This window comes from Rattus norvegicus, chromosome 2 (assembly GCF_036323735.1).
Source record: "Rattus norvegicus strain BN/NHsdMcwi chromosome 2, GRCr8, whole genome shotgun sequence".
Lineage (NCBI taxonomy): Eukaryota > Metazoa > Chordata > Mammalia > Rodentia > Muridae > Rattus > Rattus norvegicus.
The window spans coordinates 244,283,327-244,306,996 of NC_086020.1; the positions used below are offsets into that span (position 1 = coordinate 244,283,327).

Here is a 23,670-nt window from a genome sequence, read left to right on the forward strand (position 1 = left end):
AGAGTAAGAGACAGCGTCTATGCTGGCAGAGGTTCTGCTTTTATAGGTTCAAAATTGAGGGCCACAAGAAATGAAGAAAGGACAGGAACTGTTTTTAAATCCGCACCACACGGATCAGTAATGGAATTTTCCTCAAGTTTCATGAACAAAGCAGTTGGGCTGGATGCGGAAGAGTAAGGACTCTGAACACCTTCCCTCACGCCTGCTAGGACTCTCCGGAGATCACTTTTTATCTCTCTGAAACATACTAATGACTACCTTAGCCAACGCAGGTTTGCATTCAGCATTTTTTCTGGGCACTGGGGAATACAAGGTGAACGAGATGCTTGCCCTCAACCTCAAAGCCTTCAGTCCTACAACCATAGGTAAATCAATCGGAAGACAAGTAGGATGTGATGGGCGTGAAAGAGTGTGCAGCCTCAGTGGGACTGTACCTTCCGTGAGGCTAGAGGAGAAACCGCCTCCACGATTCAATGCGCAGCCAGGATCTGTTTTTCTCAAGTTACATTTACTAATGTTATTGTGGTTGATGATGATGGTAGGGGTGGCATGCATGTGTGTGCACATGTAGGAGTGTGTGTGTGCATGTGCCTGTGCATGTGTGTGTACATGTGTATACGCACATGCAAGAGTGCGTGTGTATGTGTGTATATATGTGTGTACATGTGTGTGCACTCATGCAAGAGTGTGTGTGTATGCATGTGTATTTGTGTATGTATGTATATATGTGTGTGTGTACATGTGTGTATGTGTACGTGTGTATGTGTGTATATATGCATGTATGCATGTGTGTGCACACGTGCAAGAGTGTATGTGTGTGTGTGCACATGTGGGAGTGTGTACATGTGCCTGTGCATGTATGTATGTGTGTATGCATGTGTATGTGTATATGTGTGTGCATACCCGCCATGATGTGCATGTGGAAGTTAGGTGACAGTTTTCAGGAGTCAGTTCTCTCTTTTCACTGTGAGTTCCATGGAGTGAAGTCATCAGGTTTGCTTGACAAACACTTTTGCCCACAAAGTCACCCCTTCAGCCACATTCATGATTCTTGCAGTTCCTTATTACCATCGCTAGGGAAAAGAGAAGAGAAAAGAATGATAGCTGGGCCTATTGACACCCACTAACCATGCCAGGAAAAAAAGCACCAAGGAGTCAGGGTGTAGGTGCTGGATAAGTTCCTTTTGCTGCTTAAACAATTAACCACAAGCCAGGTTTGCACCCTAAAACAAATGCACAGTTTTATAGCTCTGCAGGTTAAAAGTCCAAATGAGATGTGGCAGCTGCCTTACTTCTGGAGGCTTTGGGAGAATCTGATTCCTTTTTCCAAGACTTTCTCCCAACCCTTGGCTCTTGGCCCTTCACTCTGGCCATTGGCTCTGTTTTTGTATCTCTTCTGTAGCCCATTGCCTCATCTTTAAGGACTCCTACAAGGTGAATTCTCTCAGTATTTCAGAAGAATTTATCTTTCTCAATATTCTAAATTTAATCACTTCTTACAAACTTTTCATGTACAGTGACCTTAATTTCTTTCATATAAAGTAGCATGTTCTCGGGTTTACAGGATCAGTACATACACATCTTCACGGAGCCATTTTTCCACTGGCAGTGACATCCTTTCAGTAAATTTCTACAAAGAATACTCATTCCCGTGTCTCTCCTCCCCAGTATCCTCCTATGGCTGGATTGTCACTTTTTATTTCTGTGATAAAAGCATTACTACCAAGGCAACTTATAGAAGGAAGATGGTATATGTTTCCAGAGGAGAGTCTGCAATGTCAGAAAGGCAGGGCTAGAACCACGCACAGAAGCAGAGAGAAACCACAAGTGGGGCAAGACCATACACTCTCAACGCTCTCCCCACCAAGGGACGTGCTTCCTCTAGCAAGGCTGATCCTCCCCAAACACCACCACCAACCTGAGATCGACTGTTCAAATACCCGAACTTTAAAGGGACATTTCTCATTTGAACCCCCACAGAAGAGCCATTCAGGTTGTCTCACAGTTTACAGGACATGGTGTAATTAAAATAACTATTAAATGTTCCCAAGATTTCTGAGACTTGCAAAGGATGTTTAATTAAAAAAATATGTACAATTAAATTTAAAAAAAAAAACAAGAAAAATGCATTGCACTTGTAGAGAATTCTCAGTTTGTGGAGAACTGCATGTTTCATCTGTCAGCTTCGTGTCAGGAGAACTAGGCTTGAGTGACATGGGAGGATTTTAACAGCCTTCCGGTTGCTGAGGACTCTGACATGACTTTGTGTTCAGGTTATTATGGCATTTCAATAGCTGCACTTACTGAAGGGCAATTGTTCTCCTTTGGCACTAGAGGGCAGTCTGCAGCTAATTAGAAGGTCATGGGTGGAAGTGGGCTGCAGCAGGACAACGAAACAATGTTACCGGTTCATTAGAAAGATGGACGGAAAGCATTTCAGGTCAAGCCAAAAATGGAACGGGAGGTGACTCGGTGTCACAATAAGACTGAAAATGGTGTAGATGCACTGGAACCCAGGTCTGCTTTAGTTATCTTTCTCTGTTTGAATCTTATTCAATACATACAATGTCTTTTATTAATATTTTTCCTCTCTGTAAAAATTAATTTGTTTTTTCCCCTTTTTTAAATTGGATTTTTTAAATTTACATTTCAAATGTTATCCCCTTCCCCAGTTTCCTGTCCATAAACCCTCTATCCCATCCTGTGTGCCCCTGCTTCTATGAGGGCGTTCCCCCACCTATCCACCCTTCCCGCTCCCTGGCCCTGACATTCCCCTACACTGGGGCATCAAGCCTTGGCAGGACCAAGGGCTCCTCCTCCCATTGGTGCCTAACAAGGACATCCTCTGCTACATATGCAGCTGAAACCATGGGTCTGTCCATGTGTACTCTTTGTTTGGTGGTTTAGTCCCTGGGAGTCCTGGTTGGTTGGTATTGATGTTCTTATGGGGTTGCAAACCCCTTCAGCTCCTTCAATCCTTTCTCTAACTCCTTCATCGGGGACCCCATTCTCAGTTCAATGGTTGACTGCGAGCATCCATATCTGTATTTGTCATGCTCTGGCTGAGCCTCTCAGTAGACAGCTACACCAGGCTCCTGTCAGCATGTACTTCCTGGCATCTACAACATTGTCTGGGTTTGGTGGCTGTATGTATATGAACTGGATCCCCAGGTGGGGCAGACTGTGAATGGCCATTCCTTCAGTCTCTGCTCCAAACTTTGTCTCCATATCTCCTCCTAGAAATATTTTGTTCCCCCTTCTAAGAAGGACTGAAGCATCCAGACTTTGGTCATCCTTCTTCTTGAGCTTCATGTGGTCTGTGGATTGTATCCTGGGTAATCCGAGCTTTGGGGCTAATATCCACTTCTCAGTGAGTGTATACCATGTGTGTTTTTCTGTGATTGGGTTGCCTCACTCAAGATGATATTTAATAGTTCCATCCATTTGCTATGAATTTCATGAAGTCATTGTTTTTGATAGCTGAGTAGTACTCCATTGTGTAGATGTACCGCATTTTCTGTATCCATTCCTCTGTTGAAGGGCATCTGGGTTCTTTCTAGCTTCTGGCTATTATAAATAAGGCTGCTATGAACATAGTGGAGCATGTGTCCTTGTTATATGTTGCAGCTTTTTCAGGTATATGCCCTGGAGTGTTATAACTGGGTCCTCAGGTAGTACTAGGTCCAATTTTCTGAGGATCCTCCAGACTGATTTCCAGACTGGTTGTACCAGCTTGCAATCTCACCAACAATGGAGGAGTCATAAAGCAATCCTCAACAGATACAAGAAGATTGACATAGTCCCATGTATCCTATCAGATCACCATGGACTAAGGCTGGCCTTCAATAACAAGAAAAACGACAGAAAGCCCACATAGCTATGGAAGCTGAACAACAGTCTGTGTTTTGTTCTCTGAACAGCAAGTCCAATGCAACTCTCACCATTCCTCTGTTAACCTAAACTTCTTTCTACTTGGGAGTGTGCACACGGGTTGCTGTGTTTGTCCCAACATTTTTTTTCTGTTTGCCCTCTGCTCCGTTGTGGCTTTCTTCCCCTTGGAGGCTGTTGGCCACTGGTCCCTGACATAGGGAGCAGAAGTGGGGGGCCAAGGTTTGGAAGGCCAAGAATACTGACAGATTGACTTCTGGGATCAGCTTGAATGAGACAGCTCAACTTTATTTGAGGGTGGACAGGGCTATCTAGATCTTGGGGAGTGGGTGGAAATTTCCAAGGTGGGTAAATTTTATTGTTGGGGGCAGAGGCCTGGGAATGCTTCATTTGCACGAAGAGGAATTTCAAGACCCTTCTTAGCGGGTTTTATGTGACTTTTCCTCAGAGATTTTTGGGGGTTACAGGCAGGAAGGGCTAATTGGTTATAACACAGTACCTAATTATCATATGGTGTGAGAGGCCGAGAAGGACTTTTGTGCTGAACCATGCATCTCTTGCAGGAAGCTCCAGTGCAGGGTTATCCTCCAGATAAGGTCAGGCACCCGTGTTTAGAGACATTCTCCAGAGGTCAGTGGAGAAGGGGAAACCCCACCGAGAAAGGGAATCCTCCATTTGTGTCCAGCTGGGAGAGCTATCTGGACATGGTGGACTGTGGCCTGAATAGCAGGGTCTTCCAACACTTGATTAACAAATTAGTTTCAGCTTCATACTTTCCCCCTGGGAAATCTACTTTGGCTTTTAAGTGATTAGACCTTCCTCCAGAAACTCTCCTGTTAGTCTTTGATAAGTGGCTGAAAGCCCCTGTTATCAGAGTCTAGCTTCTCTAAGTTGTGAGGTCAGAAACCTGCTCTGTTTATGCTTTCTTGTGTTTCCTGTGTCTGCCACAATGTGCAGAAATAGCTAATGCCAGCCAAATACCTGCTGATGGGAAGGATATGTTAGCCACATTTGCTACACACACACACACACACACACACACACACACACACACACACACACACATCCATCCATCCATCCATTCCTCCCTCCCTCCACCCATCCATCCATCTATCCATCCATCCATCCATTCCTCCATCCATCCATTCCTCCCTCCCTCTATCCATCCATCCTCCCATCCATCCATTCCTCCATTCATCCATCCATCCATTCCTCCCTCCCTCCATCCACCTACCCACCCATCCACCAACCCATCCATCAACCCACCCATGCATCCATCCATTCCTCCCTCCCTCTATCCATCCCTCCACCCATCCATCCATCCACCCACCCATCCATCCCCACCCACCCATCCCCACCCACCCACTCATCCCTCCCTCCCTCTATGCATCCCTCCACCCACCCATCCATCCACCCACCCATCCATCCACCCACCCATCCATCCATTCCTCCATCCATCCATTCCTCCATCCTCCATCCACCAACCCACCCATCCACCAACCCATCAATCCACTCACCCATGCATCCATCCATTCCTCCCTCCCTCTATTCATCCATCCACCATCCATCCATCCATCCATCCATCCACCCACCCATCCACCCACCCACCCACCTACTTATCTGGTATATGTGCACTCATGTGTATTTGTACATGCATGTACAGGTGTGTGCACACTGGGGAGATCAGAGGACATTACAAGCCTTCTACCACTCCACCTTAATCCCCCGAGATAGTGTCTTTCATTGACTTTGGAACTCACAATTTTAGGTTAGGCCAATGGCCAATGAAGCCCTGAGATCCTCTTTTCCCCCAGTGCTGGGGTTACAGGTAGATGAGGCCCTGCTCAACTTTCTTACCTGGGTGCTAAGATCCCCCCAACTCAGGTCCTTGTGCTTGTACAATAAGTGATCTTACCTCCTGAGCCTTTCCCCCAACCCCACAGCCCTGGTCTTGATGCCCAAAGAGGCGAGAACTAAAGAAGAAAACAGGGTATGAAATGAGGGTCGGTGAGAAGGGAAGCAGGATCCACTCAAGTCACTGCTGAGTCTGTGAGGTCACTCAGTCTTTATTGTCATTGTATTGGAGGACAGTAAAACAGCATAGAAAGACTGTGGCGTAACTTTGTATGTGTGTTTGTGTGTGTGTGTGTGTGTGTGTGTGTGTGTGTTACAGGTTCATTTCCGGAAGCCAGAGGCAGGTGTTGGGTGCCATCTACCTCTTTCTGCTTTCTTGAAGCAGCATCCCGCACTGAACCCATTTTTTTTTTCCTTGTAGGCTGGTTGTCAACAAACCCCAGTGGTCACATTTCCACTGAGTTGTCCTTTAATAGGAAGTTTGGTCCACATAGACAATGAACTGACAGCACCACACAAAAGAGAAATCGCAAAATTGTGGATCCAAATTTATCTTTTAAAAACTTTCTCCTTAAATATCGTGTCTATTTTACAAAACAAACCTAGAAACACAGCTGAATAAATAGTCTTCAGTTAGGTTGCCCCAGCCACTCCGGGAATGGAGGAAGGTGTATGCGGTGGAAAACAAAACAAAACAAAACAAAACAAACAAAACAAAACAAAACAAAACAAAACAAAACAAAACAACGAAATAAAGCAAGAAAAGTAAACTAAAACCACTAATGGCCACCACCGTGAGAAAAAATAAACCAAACAGCAACCGGGCGCGACAGCGGCAGCGGCAGCGGCAGCGGCAGCGCGCTGCTTTACGGCACACGCCCCGCCCCTTTGCTATTCGGGGCTTGAGAAGCCGGCAAACATGGCGTCCCCCTGCTTCTTTACCCTGCCAGTGGCTGTCTTGGCCACCTTGGCGTTCTTGTCTCTCGGCAGCTCCGCCGCTAGTCACATCGAGGTAGGCATCGCTGTCTATTGAGAACTGATCCCCGGGAAGACGGTGTGTCGTGGCTGTGAGCTCCTCAGGTGGGACGCACGGCTCCTGAGGGAAGCCGTCTGCAGCATCTTCCCTCCCCAGGCTGGGCTGTGGTCCGTCCGTCCTGAGGACAGTGACCTGATCCAGCCTTTTAGATTGCCCTGTTAAGAGTGCGAAGCATTTGGTGACGGAGGAGGGCCCGGTCCTCTGCTCCTGTGACAGGCAGGGCAATGGAAAGGGCTGTCATGGCTTTGGTGTTTTGCCCTTCGGCCCCGACCTCCTAATGGAGGCCACCGGATGTCTGGTTTCTTTCCATTGCTTTTACCAGTGCAGTGATTCCTCCAGCGAAGTGACTTGCATTTCTAGCATTATGTTTAGGCCTGCTTGGCCCGCCTGCTCAGGAACCCGGGGCGTTAGCAGAAGTTTCATCACTCACCTAGACTGTCGTAGTTATTTTTAACAATGCCTGTAGTAGTTCTGGTTCTTACTCTGTTCTCTAAGCTGTGGAGGAGTAACCTTTAAAATGCTGACTAATCGTGTCACTCAGGCTTCCTTCTTGAAATCTCTTGCTCCCCTCTTTAAATGTCTAGGTTTGGTAAACTTCAGTTTCTCAAACCACTGGGGCCCCTTCTGCCACAAGCCCAAATCATCTTTGTCTGGAATTGTCTTTTATCCTTTTTTCATCTTTTTGGATATTCGCCCAATTGTCACTTCTGTAGGGAAACCTTCCCCAACAAAGTCATAGTCCCCCGATACAATTACAAACCACATTTGGTGTCTCTGTTGTGTTTATTGGGTTCTTTGCTAATGTGTGTCTGTTCAACTGGACAGCAATCTTTATGAAGACAAACACCGTGGTACACTATCATACCCACCAGGGTAGATGTCTTATGTGGGCTGTGAATTAGTAAATGCACATAGTATTTCACTGCATTTGCATGCCCACCTGCATTAAACTCTGATGTTCTTGAGAGAAAATTGCATGCCTTTTAGTGATTTTCCTATCACTGTGTATTCCATAGTGCTTGGCACATAGAAGGTGCTCCACTGACTAAATGTTCTGTGAGAAACTTTACATTGCCTGCCTCAGAGTTTTCAGTAGGGTTTCAGTGGATTGACAATTTCGAGCCTGGAAAGTACACGACAGGTTATTTAGGTCAAATCTCAGTTTCTTTTAGAGAAATTCAAGCCTGAAGTGCAAACTGACTTGCCTCAGTGTCATGTACAGCTCAGTATTAGCTCAGACCTTCCTGTCCCTAAACCAGGGGTTATCTGCAGTAGCACCCTGCTTGTTGCTTTCCTCAGCATCTAGGCAGCTGTTAGGAAAGGGTTTGGGAGGTGGTGGTGGTTGTAGTGGTGGTTCTGTTCTCACACTTGAGTAGAACTCCTTGTCTCTGGAAGTTTCCTGCTAGCCAGACAGCTGAAGTCACCGTTTATTAGGCAATCACTTTGTGATTTTGTTGCATTCAGTGAGACTGCTACCAGTTCTATAAATGGAAGCTGAAGGCTGGGGGAGGGTAAGCCACTTCTCTAAGGTGCGCTCAAGTCAGTGAATGGTAGATCCAGGTTTGAATTCAGACGTGCCGACTGCTCTAGTAATGTGCTGTTCAGAAGCAGAGCTGGGCTTGGTGCTGTGCACATGTGCCATTATTTTAATGTGTCTGCTGTTTGACTTTTTTTTCCCTCTTCCGTTGGTCAGTTTGACACAAGCTGGAGAGAGAGAACCTCAGTTGAGAAGACTCTTCTATAAGATTGCCCTGTAGGGAAGTCTTTGGAGGCATCTTCTTATTAAAGATCGATGAGGGAGGCCCAGCTCTTTGTGGGCAGTACCAACCCCTCACCCCGGGCAGATGGCAAGCTACTAGTCAGAATTCCCAATGGTTTCTGCTTCCGTTCTTGCCTCCGGTTTTCTGCCTGAGTTCTGGTCCTGGTTTGCCTTTGTGGCATACAAGCCAAATAAACCCTCTCCTGCCTAAGTTGCTTTCGGTCAGTGTTTCCTCACAGCAGCAGAGAAGCAAACAAGTGTGTCATGAAAATTGGGTTTGTTGGTTGGGAGGATGATGTTTATGCTGACATTTTTAACGTGTAGAAATAGCAATTGTCACTCATGCACATTGCTTGACGCAAGGCTAGAGGGTCTACTGAAGTACGTTTGTGCGTTCAAATAGAAGTAATCAGCATGTAAAAAGTATGTAGTGAGTGACATTTGAACAGTTACAGATTTATTATATATGTATATAAAATCTAGACATAAGTCATTTACAGGGTAAAGACGGAGTGGAAAATTAGGAACACACGAGGAAAATTGTATTTGTCTGAGATAAAGTGTGTAAAAACAGGCAGCCTTGCAGGAACAACCTCCTGCAAGGATAGCTAGAGAAATTGAAACTTGAAACAAAAGCTCAGCGGTTCTTACAGATGCTTCAAGATACTTTAATATTAAAACATTTTCATTATTTGATAGCTGGTGTTTAGTGTCTTGACTGATATATTTAAGAGTGATCACAATTGCACAGATCTTAGAGAACCAACAGCAGTGTTTGTCACATGACTTGAGTTCAAAGATGATGCCAGAAGCACAGGGAACCCCTTGGAAGGAGGAAGGAGGGAGATGATGTGGCCTCACACTTGGGATCAGAGATATCTTCAGGATACATTATACTCACAGTGGATTAAATGTTGAAAAGTTCTTGGCATAACCGTTTCCACTGTGTATTCTCATTGCACAGAGAGTCTGTTTCAGTAGAGTATTTCAGGCACCCATATAACCGGAAAAGGGTTTTGAAGTTTAGTGACTTATGTTTCCACTTGTGTATGCGATGCTTTTGGTCATTGGCGTAAAGTCATGTGGACCATAGCTTCCTGCGTTCAGGCATGTTAAATCAATGTGTGCTGATGGGCTGCATTAGTAGATCTGCCTCATGAGAGGCCTGCTCCTGTTAGAGCTGAGGTCCTGTGGGAAGAGGGGACTGCAGTGCACAAGTGAGCCCCTGGTACCCGGGAAGACAAGGAGTGCAGCGATGAGCTAAACCATGGTAAAGAGGATGGGCTGTGTGGTGCAGCTTCAAACGATACCCTAGTTAAATGTTTTAAACAGATAAATTCCACACTAAATTCCAGAGTAAAATGTGACCTTAGTAATTCACTTGCATCTGCTTAATGCTTCCTAGTTTTAAAGCAAGGACATACATGCAACATACCTCTGTGGTTCTGTAAATGACACTGTGGTACGGGGTTGGCAGTTCTTTTGCTCAGAGTGTGTGGAAGGGGGTAAGTGGATTTACTTACTTCCTTACTTATCTGGGCTCTTAGAGATTAAATCCTGGGGAGAAGGCATGGTAGGCAAATGCTCTGCCACTAACTTATACCTTCAGCCCGGAGCCAAGCATCCTAGCATCCTAGTGAAAGCTGTTTTGTTTAGTGTCTCAAGCAAGACTTCAGCTTTGATCTGTAGATTTCAAGGTTAGCTTTTTTCTCAGTTAGCTTTTAAACTAGATAGGGCTTTTTGGAATGAAACAGTATCTTTTAGAAGTTACATTAATTGACAGTTAATTAACATTAATTACTTGATTATGTGTACCATAGGATGCTTGTGAGTATCAGAGGACAACATAAGGGAGTCAGTTTTCTCTACTATGTGGGTTCAGGACTTGAACCCAGGTCCCCAGATTTGACAGTAAGAACCATTACCTACTGAGCCTAAAGTAGTTCCTAATGTATGTTTTATTATTCTGTTCATAAGGCCAAATACAATGGCTTCATAAAGAACTTGATAGCTATTATAGAAAAGCCCATGAGGGGCTAGAGATGGCTCAGTGGTTAAGAGCCGGGAAGCTTTTCCACAGGACCCAGGTTTGGTTTCCAGCACCTACTGGATGGTTTACAGCTTTCTAGTACAGCAGTTCTAGAGGGTCCAGTGCCTTCTTCTGACCTGTGTGGACACTAGGCATGCCCTTAGTGCACTGCATACATACATACATACATACATACATACATACACACACACACACACACACACACACACACACACACACACACACAGGCAAAGCACACAAACACATAAGTAAATCTAAAAATTCAAATAAGAAGGTCTATGAATCCCATTGTTTCCCCCTCTTTAATTCTTGGAAATTGTATGTTTCCATAAACTGTGTGTATGTATGAATGATTTTGTCTTTATCTGACCCATAGGATCAAGCAGAACAATTCTTTAGAAGTGGACATACAAATAACTGGGCTGTTTTGGTAAGTATGCTCTTTAAACATATATCTTGGTGCTCACATTGTATGAATTATGAATTAAATGTTTAAAAATAAAATTTATCCCTTAAAATAAAAATTTTGATAGAAAAAGAAAACCCTCCTCCCTCTCCCTCTATCTTTTCTCCCTTTTTGACTTCTCTTTTCCTCTTCCACTCCACTTTGTCTCTCTTTGAAAAAGGGTCTTATATAGCCCAGACTGGTTTCAAATTCACTATGTAGCTGAGGCTGGCCTTGAACTGCTGGCGCCCTAGTCTCCACCTCTGGAGTGCTGGGTTTACAGGTGTGGACCACTATAGCAAAATCAACAACTCTTTTTTTCTTTAAACTTTATTTTAAATTGACAACAGCTACTAATAATATTCCTTACTGTAAATTTTTCTGCCAAGTGGTGATTTGTAAATAAATACATTTGGGAGGCTGTCATTACAAGAAACACAAAATGTAGAATTATTTTAATGCCTGAAATGAAAAATTGCATTTCTCTGTAGCACTAGTTTATAGATAACTTTACTAATGCAGTCTTATTGATTTTTATATTTGCAAGAAATGATAATTGTAGAAAGTCCAAATCATACAGGAAGGTGTAAGAGAAGAAAAGACAGATTAATTGCCTGTGTGACTTTTACCTCAGCTGAAAGGGAGGGAATGCTTTCACACTTCCCATTCCAGAGTCAGCATTGGGGAAACAGCTCTCTCTTCACAGAGCATAGAGGTGTTTTCTGTGTTTGTGTGTTATGTATTGCTCACACTGGGACTGTCCTTAGTGTGTTCGTTTGCAGTGCCTTACCATGTCTTAGGTTCTTTCCTTATTGGTGAACACATAGGTTTCTTACGTTTCCCAAATGGTGTAAGGTTTTCTGTGTTAGGATACATTGTATCATTTAGTTCCTAGGTGTCGAGATCCTAAGTTTTCATTACTTTGTTCAGTTATGTTATATATTCTGTTTGAAATCAAGGCTCTCACTCTAGCCCAGGCTGGCTGCAGATGCATAGCAGTCCTGACCCAGCTTCCTCAAGTCTGGGATTGCCAACATGAACCACCTCACCTGCCTGGCTGTCCTTTAAATGTGTGTTTGTGAACACGACTGGTTTCCTCAGGATGGTAATTCCTGGAGTCGACGAGGAGTTGTGCACATCTCCCCCCGGGAAGCCTGCTCTGCTCCTTCTGAACTCCACTCTTATTTCATCAGTTCTTTCCTGTTTGATTGCTGCACATGAAATTAATGTTTGAATTGGAATTATTTCATTTTCTGAGCACAGTTTTGCTTGCTGGCCTAGTTTTTTTCTCTACCTTCCATCTCCCTGTATGGTGTGAATTTATATCTTTAATAGAGTCTGGCTCATGAGTTTGTGTTTCTCATTCCCCAAATAGAATGCACATAAGTCCGCTTTTCCTGTATGTTGATCACTTTTACTCCCAGAGTTTCATGTAATGGCATCTGATTCGGAGAAAGACTAAGTCTACTTCAGGAAAGGACAAAAGTTGTAGGCTCTGTTTGAAAAAATCTGCAATTAGGTACTTATAAAGAACACGGTTCTGTTTCCCTCCCATCTCTGGAGGCTGGAAAGGGTGTGAACCTGGCACCAGCCTCTGCGTGTTGTGGGGGCATCCTCACTGTACCATCGTCCAGCCAAGGTGAGGAAGAGAATCTGCCAGGTCAGGTCTCGCTCCAGCCTGACGACCTTGGCCCGTCCTCATTATTGCCCAGAGACTCGACCTCCAGATGTCATCAGTAGAAGAAGTGGGAGTTAAACTTTGGACATATGAAATTTGAGGATCATTTTTAAATGATAGCAAGGGACAACTAGGAGAAAGGGGAGGGCAGGAGCAGAAACTGTCAGCATACTCACACTGACAAAGAAAGGACGTTTGGCACAGGACTTGTAAGAGTATAGTGGGACCATAGTAGGGTAGGAGAAATATACCCAAAGTCTGACAACAGGAACCTGAGACTGATTACTTCCTCCAGGCCTTATGAGGAGGTTGCTCAGGGCTCTTCGGTAGAAGGGTGGGGTTAGCTACAGGTCACTAGGAAAGGTGCAGTTGTGGGGAAGGTCTGTGTGATTGCAATTATATTTTGACCAAGTAGAATAGGATAGCCCTGGGTATGCTTCCCACCACAGAGACTTTATGGAAGGATTGACCAGAAGATGTTGAAGACAGGAGAGAGGTTTTCAGTGACTCCCAGTGGTGACAGTTATAGAGGCCCAGGCTAGGACACCTGCTAGAAGGAAAGGGAGGGCTCTTCCACGATCAACCCCTGAGAGCAGTTCTTAGGTGAGGACTAGATAGCAGCTGGTGTGCAACCCCTGATTGCTAACAGTAAAGCTGTTAGCTTAGGCTTCACATGTGTCAGAGTGTCCGTGGCTCCGTGCTCCAGATGACAGTAAGGGTGAGAGACAGATTCCACTGCAGCAGGAGACCTCAATCAGTTGCGCACTCTTAAACAGAAAATCACGACGTTTGTCCAGAATGACTCAGGAGAGATCGCTCACTCGGGAAAGTGGTCAAATCCCCAGAGGCCGAAAAATCTGTGCCTGCACTGGGCTCGGGTGGAGGTGAGGAGATCTTTGAAACCAGTTTAGCCAAGTCCAGACTCAGTGAGAGGCCCTACCTCAAAGTGTAAGGTGGATGACTAAAATCAATCTAACATGTGACATCTACAGGCCACACCCACCTGCTGCAGTGTGTCCTCATGCACTCCATTCGCTGACTATTTAGTAATTTATAATAAGGTATTTCCTGGTATTTCTACTTATTTTCTCTTAGTATTTTTTGTATTCCTTGTTTATTTTTCTGGCTAATAATTTGTGATTGAAGGTGAGGCCAGTTTCTTATGCTTATCAGATAACAAGTTGACACAGGCCTTTACTTGCATAAAGTGCAGTAGAAAGCCTGGCCTTCATTGTGTGTAATTTCTTCTAAATTGTTTTGTACATCTTCAAACTTTCAGTTAGAGGAACTGCAGGCTTTGGCAGTGACTTGTATCCTCTTGTTTGTTTTCATTTTTTTCTTTACTTTCTTTTTTCCCTTTTGGCCAATGCTCAGTCTGAAGAGACAGGAGTTCATGTATGTAAATGCATGTAAATGTGTCCATTTCCACACATACTGGCTGGTTTTGTGTGTCAATTTGACACAAGCTGGAGTTATCACGGAGAAAGGAGCCTCAGTTGAGGAAATGCCTCTATGAGACCCAGCTGTAAGGCATTTTCTCAATTAGTGCTCAAGGTGGGAGGGCCTAGCCCATTGTGGTGGTGCCATTCCTGTGCTGGTGGTCCTGGGTTCTATAAGAAAGCAAGCTGAGCAAGCCAGGGGAGCAAGCCAGTAAGTAACATCCCTCCATGGCCTCTGCCTCAGCTCCTGCTTCCTGACCTGCTTGAGTTCCTGTCCTGACTTCCTGTGGTGATGAAACAGCAATGTGGAAGTGAGCTGGATGAACCCTTTCCTCCCCAGCTTGCTTCTTGGTCATGATGTCTGTGCAGGAATAGAACCCCTGACTAAGACACTGACTTACTTGTTTTAATACAGTTAGAAATTTCAGTCTGCTCCCATTGCATTCTCAGATGATAATTCACTTTAAATATTAAAGAAACCATGACACTTATGCCCCTCCCTCAGATTTGTCACTTCTGTCACCATAGGCCTATGGCAGGAGGCAGGAGTGTGTGCAGCAGATACAATAGCTGGATTTCCCTAGCAACTTAAAAGAGATTTTCCTTTTTAGTTGTGTGTGTGTGTGTGTGTGTGTGTGTGTGTGTGTGTGTGTGTGTGTCTGTATCTGAGTGTTGGTTTGTGTGTGTGAGTACAGTACCCATGGAGGCCAGAAGAGGGCATTGGCTCTCCAGAGTCTAGACTTACAGGTAATTGTGAACTTACCTTTTCTGGTCCTGGGAACTGAACTTGGGTCCTCTGGAGTAGCGGCTAAGTTGTCTCTCCAGCCCCTCTCTAGGTCCCTTGACATTTTTAGTGATCTTTATTTTAAGTGAAAAGTTTGGTTGACTTCTTGTAGTCTTTAGTTCAGTAACTTTATAGCTTGGCTCTTCCTATGTATATGTGAACCTATTTTGTAAGTTGCATTTCGGTGTCCGTCTCACTTCCCACAATGAACGAAGCAATTAAATTAAGAAGTAGATATTATATGTCATAGGGTAGCTAGTCTGAGGAGCTTACAGATGTTTTCTCTGATCTAAAGAATCAAGTCTTTTAGAAATAGGTTCACTAATGCACAGAATGGAGATGAGCTCTGTTGGGTCAGTATTTGGTTAAATTCTGTGTGGACTGCTTTCTTTTCAGCTGGGTAAGCTTATTTAATATAAGTTGTAAGAGCCTTTCTTTAGGGAGATTGGTTTTATTGAATTTTTTTATATTTTTTGATGTTTTTAAGCCCGAAATGCTTTCTTCAGGCATTTCCCCATAGACTTCAACTACAGCAATTCTGTAATCCATGGTCTGACTTATAAAATCATGTTTTTGTTTTAACCCTAGGTATGCACATCCCGATTCTGGTTTAATTACCGACATGTTGCAAATACTCTCTCTGTTTACAGAAGCGTCAAGAGGCTAGGTATTCCAGACAGGTAAGCTGGCTCAACTAAGTTTAATTTAAAACCCTGTGAAGACAACTCTTAGCTGAGTTGATTTTGAAGGAGGTCAGGAGCCCCTGCTCTCAGTTTCTGCTGTGGTTGGAAGGACCATCATGTGTGGTGTCGATGTTACCTTAGGCCTACAGTGGCCCAGCGCACGTGAGGGTGATGGACACTAAGGTGATAGGATGTGGTAAACTCTGGCGATCCCTGCTGTTTGCTAGTCTCTCTCTGTGGACACTTTAATAGGTTACTATTTTAAGCAGAGGAGGGACTGATTCAAAACATGTTGATTTATTCATCAGATTCTGAGGAGTGCTATAGCCTAATCAGGAACAGGAAAAGCACCTAGTAGGATGGGAAACTGAAAACCATGATGTGATGCCATGCTGCAGGTTGCTGAAGCTGGGCTTTGCGCTGCACTGGGGTGGGATTTTAAAGCCACTTCATGTTGCTACTGCCTCCTGCTGCCCAGAGCCAACCCTGGCACCCTCAGCTCCTTACCGTTCCTCCTAGCACCTGTTGGAATGTCGTGCTGGTGGTAGAACGTAAGTTGCTGTGAGTGGGGCATCTCCTACTTATAGGGCATCAGGGACCCTGGCCCAGACCATAGACTTTGGATTATTATGGTGACTTTAGTCCTGCTACCACAGGATGAGTAACCACAGAAGGCACTGTTGTCTCAGTGCAGTGGACTCATTCCGTGTCCTCAAGGGAGGAGTGCTCACGAGCTTGCTAGTGAGAGGAGTTTGAAACCTGGACTCGTGTGCTGATTCTGGCTGTAACTTCCAAGGCTCGGCACCTGTGACATAGTGCTCATATAATGGGACCATTGCGGGATTCGAGCAAAACAGCAGAGGCAGAGGACACAGTGCCTGGCTGGGGGTCAGAGATGCTGTGTTCTACTTACCAGATGGTTTTAGTCTGAGGAAAGCACAAACACAGCTCAGCATCCATGCTCTGTCTCACCGAGAAGTTAAAGCAAGCACATGCTTTACCGCTATTGGTATCGCCTAAGTCTGAGAAGGAGGGCAATCTGTCAGGCAGGCGGGCGAGTCCTCTCTTGCTGTCCGTGGGTCCTTTGCGGGTAGCACTTTGTTTAGAGCTTAGCCCTCCCTGTCCATCTAGAGGCTTCACAGCAGTTTTATTTTGGAAACGGAATGGACTCACGCTGTTGTGAGTCACTCGGACACGTTGCTCTGGCTGAGGAGATCTGGAGGGGCGCTGAGAAGCAGGAGTGGCAGCACGTGCTGTTCTGGACGCCCTGCTCAGTAAGCTTGCCCTGGAGTTTCTGAAGGATTTCTTTTGAGGTTATTTCTGTTTCAGATGCTTGCTTGTAGCTCTGTTTATGCAGTCTTTGTTCTAGACATGAATTGGGGGATTCAGAGAAGGAGAATTTCATGCTGCTTATTTTTTTTTTAACAAAGAGAAATTAGCAACAACAAAAAGAGAGAGATGGTTTGCTGTTCGCCTAGTATGGGAACTGTTCCTTTGCTGTTATTGAATTCAGTTAGAGGTTTCTCTTAGTAGACATTATCTCACTTTATCTTACACTACTCTTTAGAGATTGGTATAGTTATGCATATGATTTAAATACCTAATTAAATCCTCAAAGGTCTATCTGCATATTGAAGGCAGTAACCAGGTGGCCATGGAAACACTAGGAGGTAACCCGTAAGGAGCCCTTCCATTCCTCACTTTCCTTTCAGTAGGTGCGTGGGTGGCTGCTGTCCTGTTCTTTCTCCCCCGTGCCCAAGCCTTCCCGCTGCAGCGTCTCTGCAGGCTCTGCACATGCGGCACCTGTAGCTCTCTGACCCTCAACCCAAGTCTCCCAGAATTCAACATGCTCACAAATTCCACAGGACCTGTCTGCACTCGGCCTGGAGTGGCAGGCTGAGGGGATACAGGTGTGCTAGCCCGCGTGTCTCGAGGCACCAGCAGATCCCTGTGCAGACTGGGTCCCATCTGCAGGGCACTTCAGCGTGTGTTCCCTTCCCAGCTCTTCCCACACGCAGCTGGTAGGCCGAGCGAGCTTCCTCAGACACCGAGGGCGTCATCACACCCACCAGCACTGTGGTGAGTCTGTCTGTTTCACAGACCCGAGCATTTCTAGCTGTGACTGGTGTTTGGTTAGTTTTGACTCACTGTGTTGAGTTTGTTAACTTGTTTGGGTTTCTCTGGCCTAAGAGTTGGTCATTCATGTCTGGTTTGGCCTTTTATCCCCCCAGACAGTCGAAGGGTCTCAGGTTCACTTTCAGACTCTTACTGTTTTCTTATTGTTTTCATTGTGTAGAATACTCTGTGTGGAAGGTCACCCTGATTTTTGTTAATTGACTGATATGTTAAAGCAATTCTAACCAGTTTGTAAAAAAAATTAAAGTCAATATGTTAATAACATTAAATTTTTGTTCCATGACTAATCTATATTTTTATTTTATTGTGTAGAAAATCATCTTATAATTTGAAATGGACAGTAGTGGAACTATATAAATTTGTTTTGTAAGCAGTCTCTGATATACTGCCATAGTTACAGTCAAGATCATTTTAGCTCATGCCTTTGAATGTTCTTTCTCTTGTCTCCTGTCACTTCTAACAGTTTTTTCCCATGTAGTCCTTAAATGTGTAAATAATGATATTTGAGTATAGATCCTTACACATTCTGAACAATCTGTCCTTTTTCGCTTTGACAGCCAATGTGTCTCACACTTTATGTGATATTCCTGGTGGGGCAGTGTGTAAGAGCGCGCGCGCGCGCGCGCGTGTGTGTGTGTGTGTGTGTGTGTGTGTGTGTGTGTCTGTGTGTCTGTGTCGGGTGGGCACTTAGTGTGGTTAGGAAATGAAACGTGCTTTAAGGAGAATAGTGATCCAGGTAACACGGGCATTTCAGCCACTAACTTCCTGCTGTCATGTTTAAAAAATAAAAAGGATCAGGACCTTCAAGGGCGTTTGCAGGGCATGAAGGCACATTCTGTCTTGATGTGTAGCTAGATTAGAGGTCTTTGGATGCTTGTTCCTTCCCCAGTACCAGTGTGTTTGTCACTGTCCTGTCTGGTAACATGATTTTCTTGCTTCTGTCCTTCAGAACCATCTATTCATGGATGTTGACTTTCGCATGACCTTTCTGTGTGTGGGGATGGTACCCACGCCTCCTAGGCAGATGCTTCATCTCTGACATCCAGCCCTTCTACATTTACTTACTTTCTAAGGGAAGCATAATTATCTAGATAGTTTTTTGAATGTTGGCCTGAATAGTGGGCAGTTTTCTCTCTTCCTTTCTTATTCTCTATCTGTACACACACACACACACACACACACACACACACACACACACACACGGAGCTCTCTGTACACACACTCTACTCTCTGTCTTTACACACATACACAGTGTTCTCTGTCTGTGCACACACACTGTTCTCACACACTCTCTGTACACACACACTGTTCTCTGTACACACACACTATTCTCTTCTGTACACACACACTCTCTGTACACACACACTCTCTGTACACACACACTGTACACACATGTACACACATTGTTCTCTGTCTGTACACACACACTATTCTCTGTACACACACACACTGTTCTCTGTACACACACACACACTGTCCTCTGTACACACACACATTGTTCTGTTTGTACACACACACTGTCTTCTGTATACACACAAACACACATATGTACACATACAAGCATACACACATATGTGTACACACACACACACACACACACACACACACACACAATGTATTTCAATCCTGTTCAATCCAAAGCCATCTTTTATTTCTCTTCCCTTCCCACTGAATGCTTTCTTTCTAAGTAGCCCCCTTTTACTTTCTTTCTTTCTTTTTTTTGTGACACATTGAGTTTGATCAGAGTTACTTGAATGAGCAGAGGTGAGTTCTTTACCAGAGGGTGGCTTGTGGCTATACTATTTAGTAAAATGTCTCTTCCTCCTTCAGCAAACATTAATAGCCTGTAGTTAACTTAGGGAGTGGGCTTCATGAATGGAGTCCTTCCCCCAGCCTTGACAGAATGTTGACACATTCCATCTTGTGCATGTAAGCACAGCTGTATGCCTTCCTGACTGCAGTGGTCATGTCATGTCCAGAAAACAGTGCTCCTCTCACAGAAAATAGTGCTCCTTGGCACTCCTCCCACAGGCATTAGTGCTCCTCCTGTCACCCTCCTATGATGTCCCCTTTCTGTGATGTTCTTCCCCAAGTCTTGGAAGGGTATCTGGATAGTTTTCTTTTGTCAGTTTGACACTGTCTAGAATCATCTGAGAACTTCCATTGAGAAGATGTCTTAATCAGATTGCCTGTGGGCATGTGTGTAGGATTGTTTTTTTATTAATAGTTGATGTGGGAGGGCCCACCTCACTGTAGGAGGTGCTGAGTTGTATAAGAAAGTAGGCTGAACAAGCTAGAGCCACGGGAACAAGCCAGCAAGACTCTCCATAGCCCAGTTCTGTCTCCAGGCTGCACTCTGGAGCCTGTGCCTCAGCTCCCTGAGGACTGGAAGTTGTCAGCCATATAGAGCCTTCTCCCTTGTTTGGTTTTGGTCAGTGTTGATCACAGCAACAGAAGGAAAGTAGGACAAAGGGGTGGTAAAGATGTCCTGCTAGGATGAGCACCCCATGGTCATGGACTAGAGTCTGCACACTCGCCAGTCTCCGAGTGTGGTGCCGTGCTAAAGAGAGAGACTTCCTCTTGGAGTAATGTAAACCAAGAGCAACACCGACCTTGTTCTGTCGTCTCTGTCTGATGCCTGTCCCCGACAGCTTTGCTCCTTGGCACTGTGCTTGGCCTTGTAGTGGACTGGGAGACTAACCCAGAGGGCTTCTGGGTATGAACAGGCTTATCACTTAATCACGTGGAGCAGTCATTGAATTAAGTCTTATACTTTTCTATTTTTCTCTTAAACATCTTTAGTAGAGTGCTTTATCTTTTTTGTTCATATTATAATACCTTTCTCCAGACACGTTTTTCTAACTTTATCGACACATGTGCAGTCCAGCTTTTGTGGCTTCTTCTAGCAGCCTGTTGAATTTCAGTGATTAGGCGATACAATTATTTTTCTCAGAACTATACATAGCTTCTTTCTTAAAAATCTTTGTACCTAGAAGTAAAAAGAGTTGACAATTTCAATAATTAAAATTTTAGGATAGAAATTGTCTCTGAAGTCCTCAGAATTAATAGTCCAATGAAACACTCTTATTCTGAGAAAGTGTGTTCTAGAGAGGAAAGTGACTTTTCAGGTCAGCAAAGTGTTTATGAAGTTCTTGTGTGCGCACCTCACAGACTTGCTTTACTGTAGTAAGCAATGACCTAAATACCATGAAAACAGGAAGTCAGTCTTCAGAGCTTTCAATGAGAACAACTCAACTACTTGTTTTGTTTTTTTTTAAGTAGATTATATTTCCTTACTTACATTTCAAATGTTATTCCCCTTCCTGGTTTCCTGTCCATAAGCGCCCCCTCCCTTCTCCTTCCCCTATACGGGTATTCCCCCATCCATCTCCCTTACCCCCCTCCCCAACATTCCCCTGCACTGGGGGTTCAGTCTTGGCAGGACCAAGGGCTTCCCCTTCCACTGGTGCTCTTACTAGGCTATTCTCTGCTACATATGCAGTTGGAGCCCAGGGTCAGTCCATGTACAGTCCTTGGGTAGTGGTTTAGTCCCTGGAAGCAACCACTTGTTTTTATTTTCCGTCTGGTACTCTCCTATAGTAACCTACTGGTGTTTCGGTCAGTGTTCTCTCTTTTTTTTTCCGAGCATTTTAACAGTCCAATTAATATAATGGTGATTTAATGATTGCTTTAGCAATAAATTTAAGCCCAGTGTTTCCAACTGTGTAAAGTGAAGGGTGATGCGATGTACCTCAGACAGGGAGGCAGTTGGCAGTGCTCGCAGTGTTGATCCCGGCAGCAGGTGACCTGTTTCAGTTGTTGCTTTGTTAGAGAGTTAGGCCAGACTACGAAGAGATGGGCAAGGTGATGACTTCAGGTTGGTACCAAAGCATCAAGGAGACAATGCAGAGTGTGTGAGCCAAGAGTGCGAGTGTCTGGCTCACTGTGCCTCATCCCTCGTTTCTCACTGTGGTGCCCTCAGATATGGAGAAATCGGATTGGTCAGAGGAGTCCTGAACAGTCAGCAGGGGAAGACGCACCTGTCACTCAAGGCGTTCCTTGCTGGGCCTGCTACAACCATTTGCTTCCTGTGCTTTATCCTTCTCACAGCATCATCAGGCTTCAGTGACCTCTTGTGTCTTGGGCAAGGTTGTGGATAGAGATGGGGTGCATGTTTGTGGTTGTCTCAACCCAGCTCTTTCTCCTTTCCAGTGTCTCCTTTCCTTAGTCAGCCTGTCATCTTTTTAATTTGATTGTGCAACTCCCGCATTACCTGGCTCGGACTGAATCATTAACTGTGCTATTACTTCCAGAGCCTTAATGTTGAAAATCAGGTCATGAAAAGGTGGAAGCTTTGAAAAAATGTTTTAAAAATTTGTTTATTTATTCATGTTACATCCTGATCAAAACTCCCCTTTTTCCTTTCCTCCTACTCCTACCCTCATCCCCCCCCCTTCTCCCTCTGTTCAGAGGACAGGCCCCCATGGGTACCAGCCTACTTTGATACATCGACTCACAGCGGGAGTAAGCACATTCCTCCCACTGAGGCCAGACAAGGCAGCCCAGCTAAGGGGAAGGGATCCAAAGGCAGGCAACAGAGTCAGAGTAAGCCCCTCCCTCAACTGTTAGGGACCCACTCGAAGACCAAACTGTATACATCTGCTACAGTGTGTGGTTGGCCTGGGTCCAGCCCAAACATGCTCTTTGGTTGGTAGTTCAGTCTCTGAGCTTCCATGGGCATAACTTAGTTGACTCTGTAAGTCTTCTTTTGGGCCGAAGGATTTATGGGTGGATTGGTGTCCCTATCCCTTCACTGGAAGTTCCACCTAACTGCAGGAGGAGGCCACTTCAAGCTCCATATCCCCCACTGCTAGGAGTCTCAGCTAGGGTCACCCCCATAGACTCCTGCCTCCCCTAGGTCTCGGACTCATCCCAGAAATGCCCCCTATGATTTCTGTCCTTTTTTCCAGTCCCCCACCTCCCATACCTGATCCCCACCCCAATTCTCCTCTCCACTCCCTCTCCCCGCCAGTTTCTCCCTCCATCTACTTTGGATGTTTATTCCCCCTCTGAGTGAGATTCAAGCATCCTCCCTTAGGTCCTCCTTGTTACTTAGCTTCTTTGGGTCTGTGGCTTGCTGCATGTTATCCTGTACTTTATGGCTAATACCCACTCATAAGTGAGTAGATACCATACGTGCCTTTCTGGGTCTAGGTTACCTCACTCAGGGTGATACTTTCTAGGTCCATCCATTAGCCTGCAAATTCATGATATCTTTGTTTCTAATAGCTGAGCAGTATTCATTATGTAAGTGTACCACATTTTTCTCTATCTATTTTTGAACTGAGGAACATCTAGGTTGTTTCCAGTTTCTGGCTATTACAAGTAAAGGTGCTGTGAACATAGTTCCACAAGTGTCCTTGTGGTAGTTTGGGGAGTATATGCCCAGGAGTAGTATTAGCTGGGTCTTGAGGTAGAACTATTCCTAATTTTCTGAGAAAACACCAAATTGATTTCCAGAGCAGTTGTACAAGTTTCCATTCCCACAGCAATGGAGGAGTGCTACCTTGTTTCACATCCTCACCAGCATGTGCTGTCACTATTCACAGATGATATGATACTATACATAAGCGACCCCAAAAATTCTACCTGAGAACTCCTACAGCTGACAAACACCTTCAGCAAAGTGGCTGAATACAAACTTAACTAAAAAAGAAAAAAAGATCAGTAGCTTCTTTAATACAAACAATAAAATGGATGAGAAAGAAATTAGGGAAACATCACCCGTCACAATAACCACAAATAGTATAAAATATCTTGGGGTGACTCTAACCAAGCAAGTGAAAGATCTGTATGGTAAGAACTTCAAGTCTCTGAAGAAAGAAATCAAAGATCTCAGAAGATGGAAAGATCTCCCA

General features: G+C 44.7%; 1 protein-coding gene across 3 annotated transcripts in view; it reads left to right on the forward strand.

The window, feature by feature from the left end:
- The first annotated feature begins 6,601 nt into the window (after positions 1-6,601).
- The window catches only part of Pigk (phosphatidylinositol glycan anchor biosynthesis, class K), an 85,467-nt gene continuing 68,398 nt past the window's right edge, over positions 6,602-23,670 (forward strand). For 2 of the 3 annotated variants that reach the window (XM_039102118.2, XM_008761549.3), the window contains exons 1-3: positions 6,602-6,754; positions 10,964-11,017; positions 15,522-15,613. In XM_039102118.2, coding sequence (XP_038958046.1) covers positions 6,662-6,754; positions 10,964-11,017; positions 15,522-15,613 — 239 coding nt within the window. In that variant the 5' untranslated portion in view covers positions 6,602-6,661. The remainder of the gene's footprint in view (positions 6,755-10,963; positions 11,018-15,521; positions 15,614-23,670) is intronic. The other variant, NM_001011953.1, reaches the window with a different exon arrangement.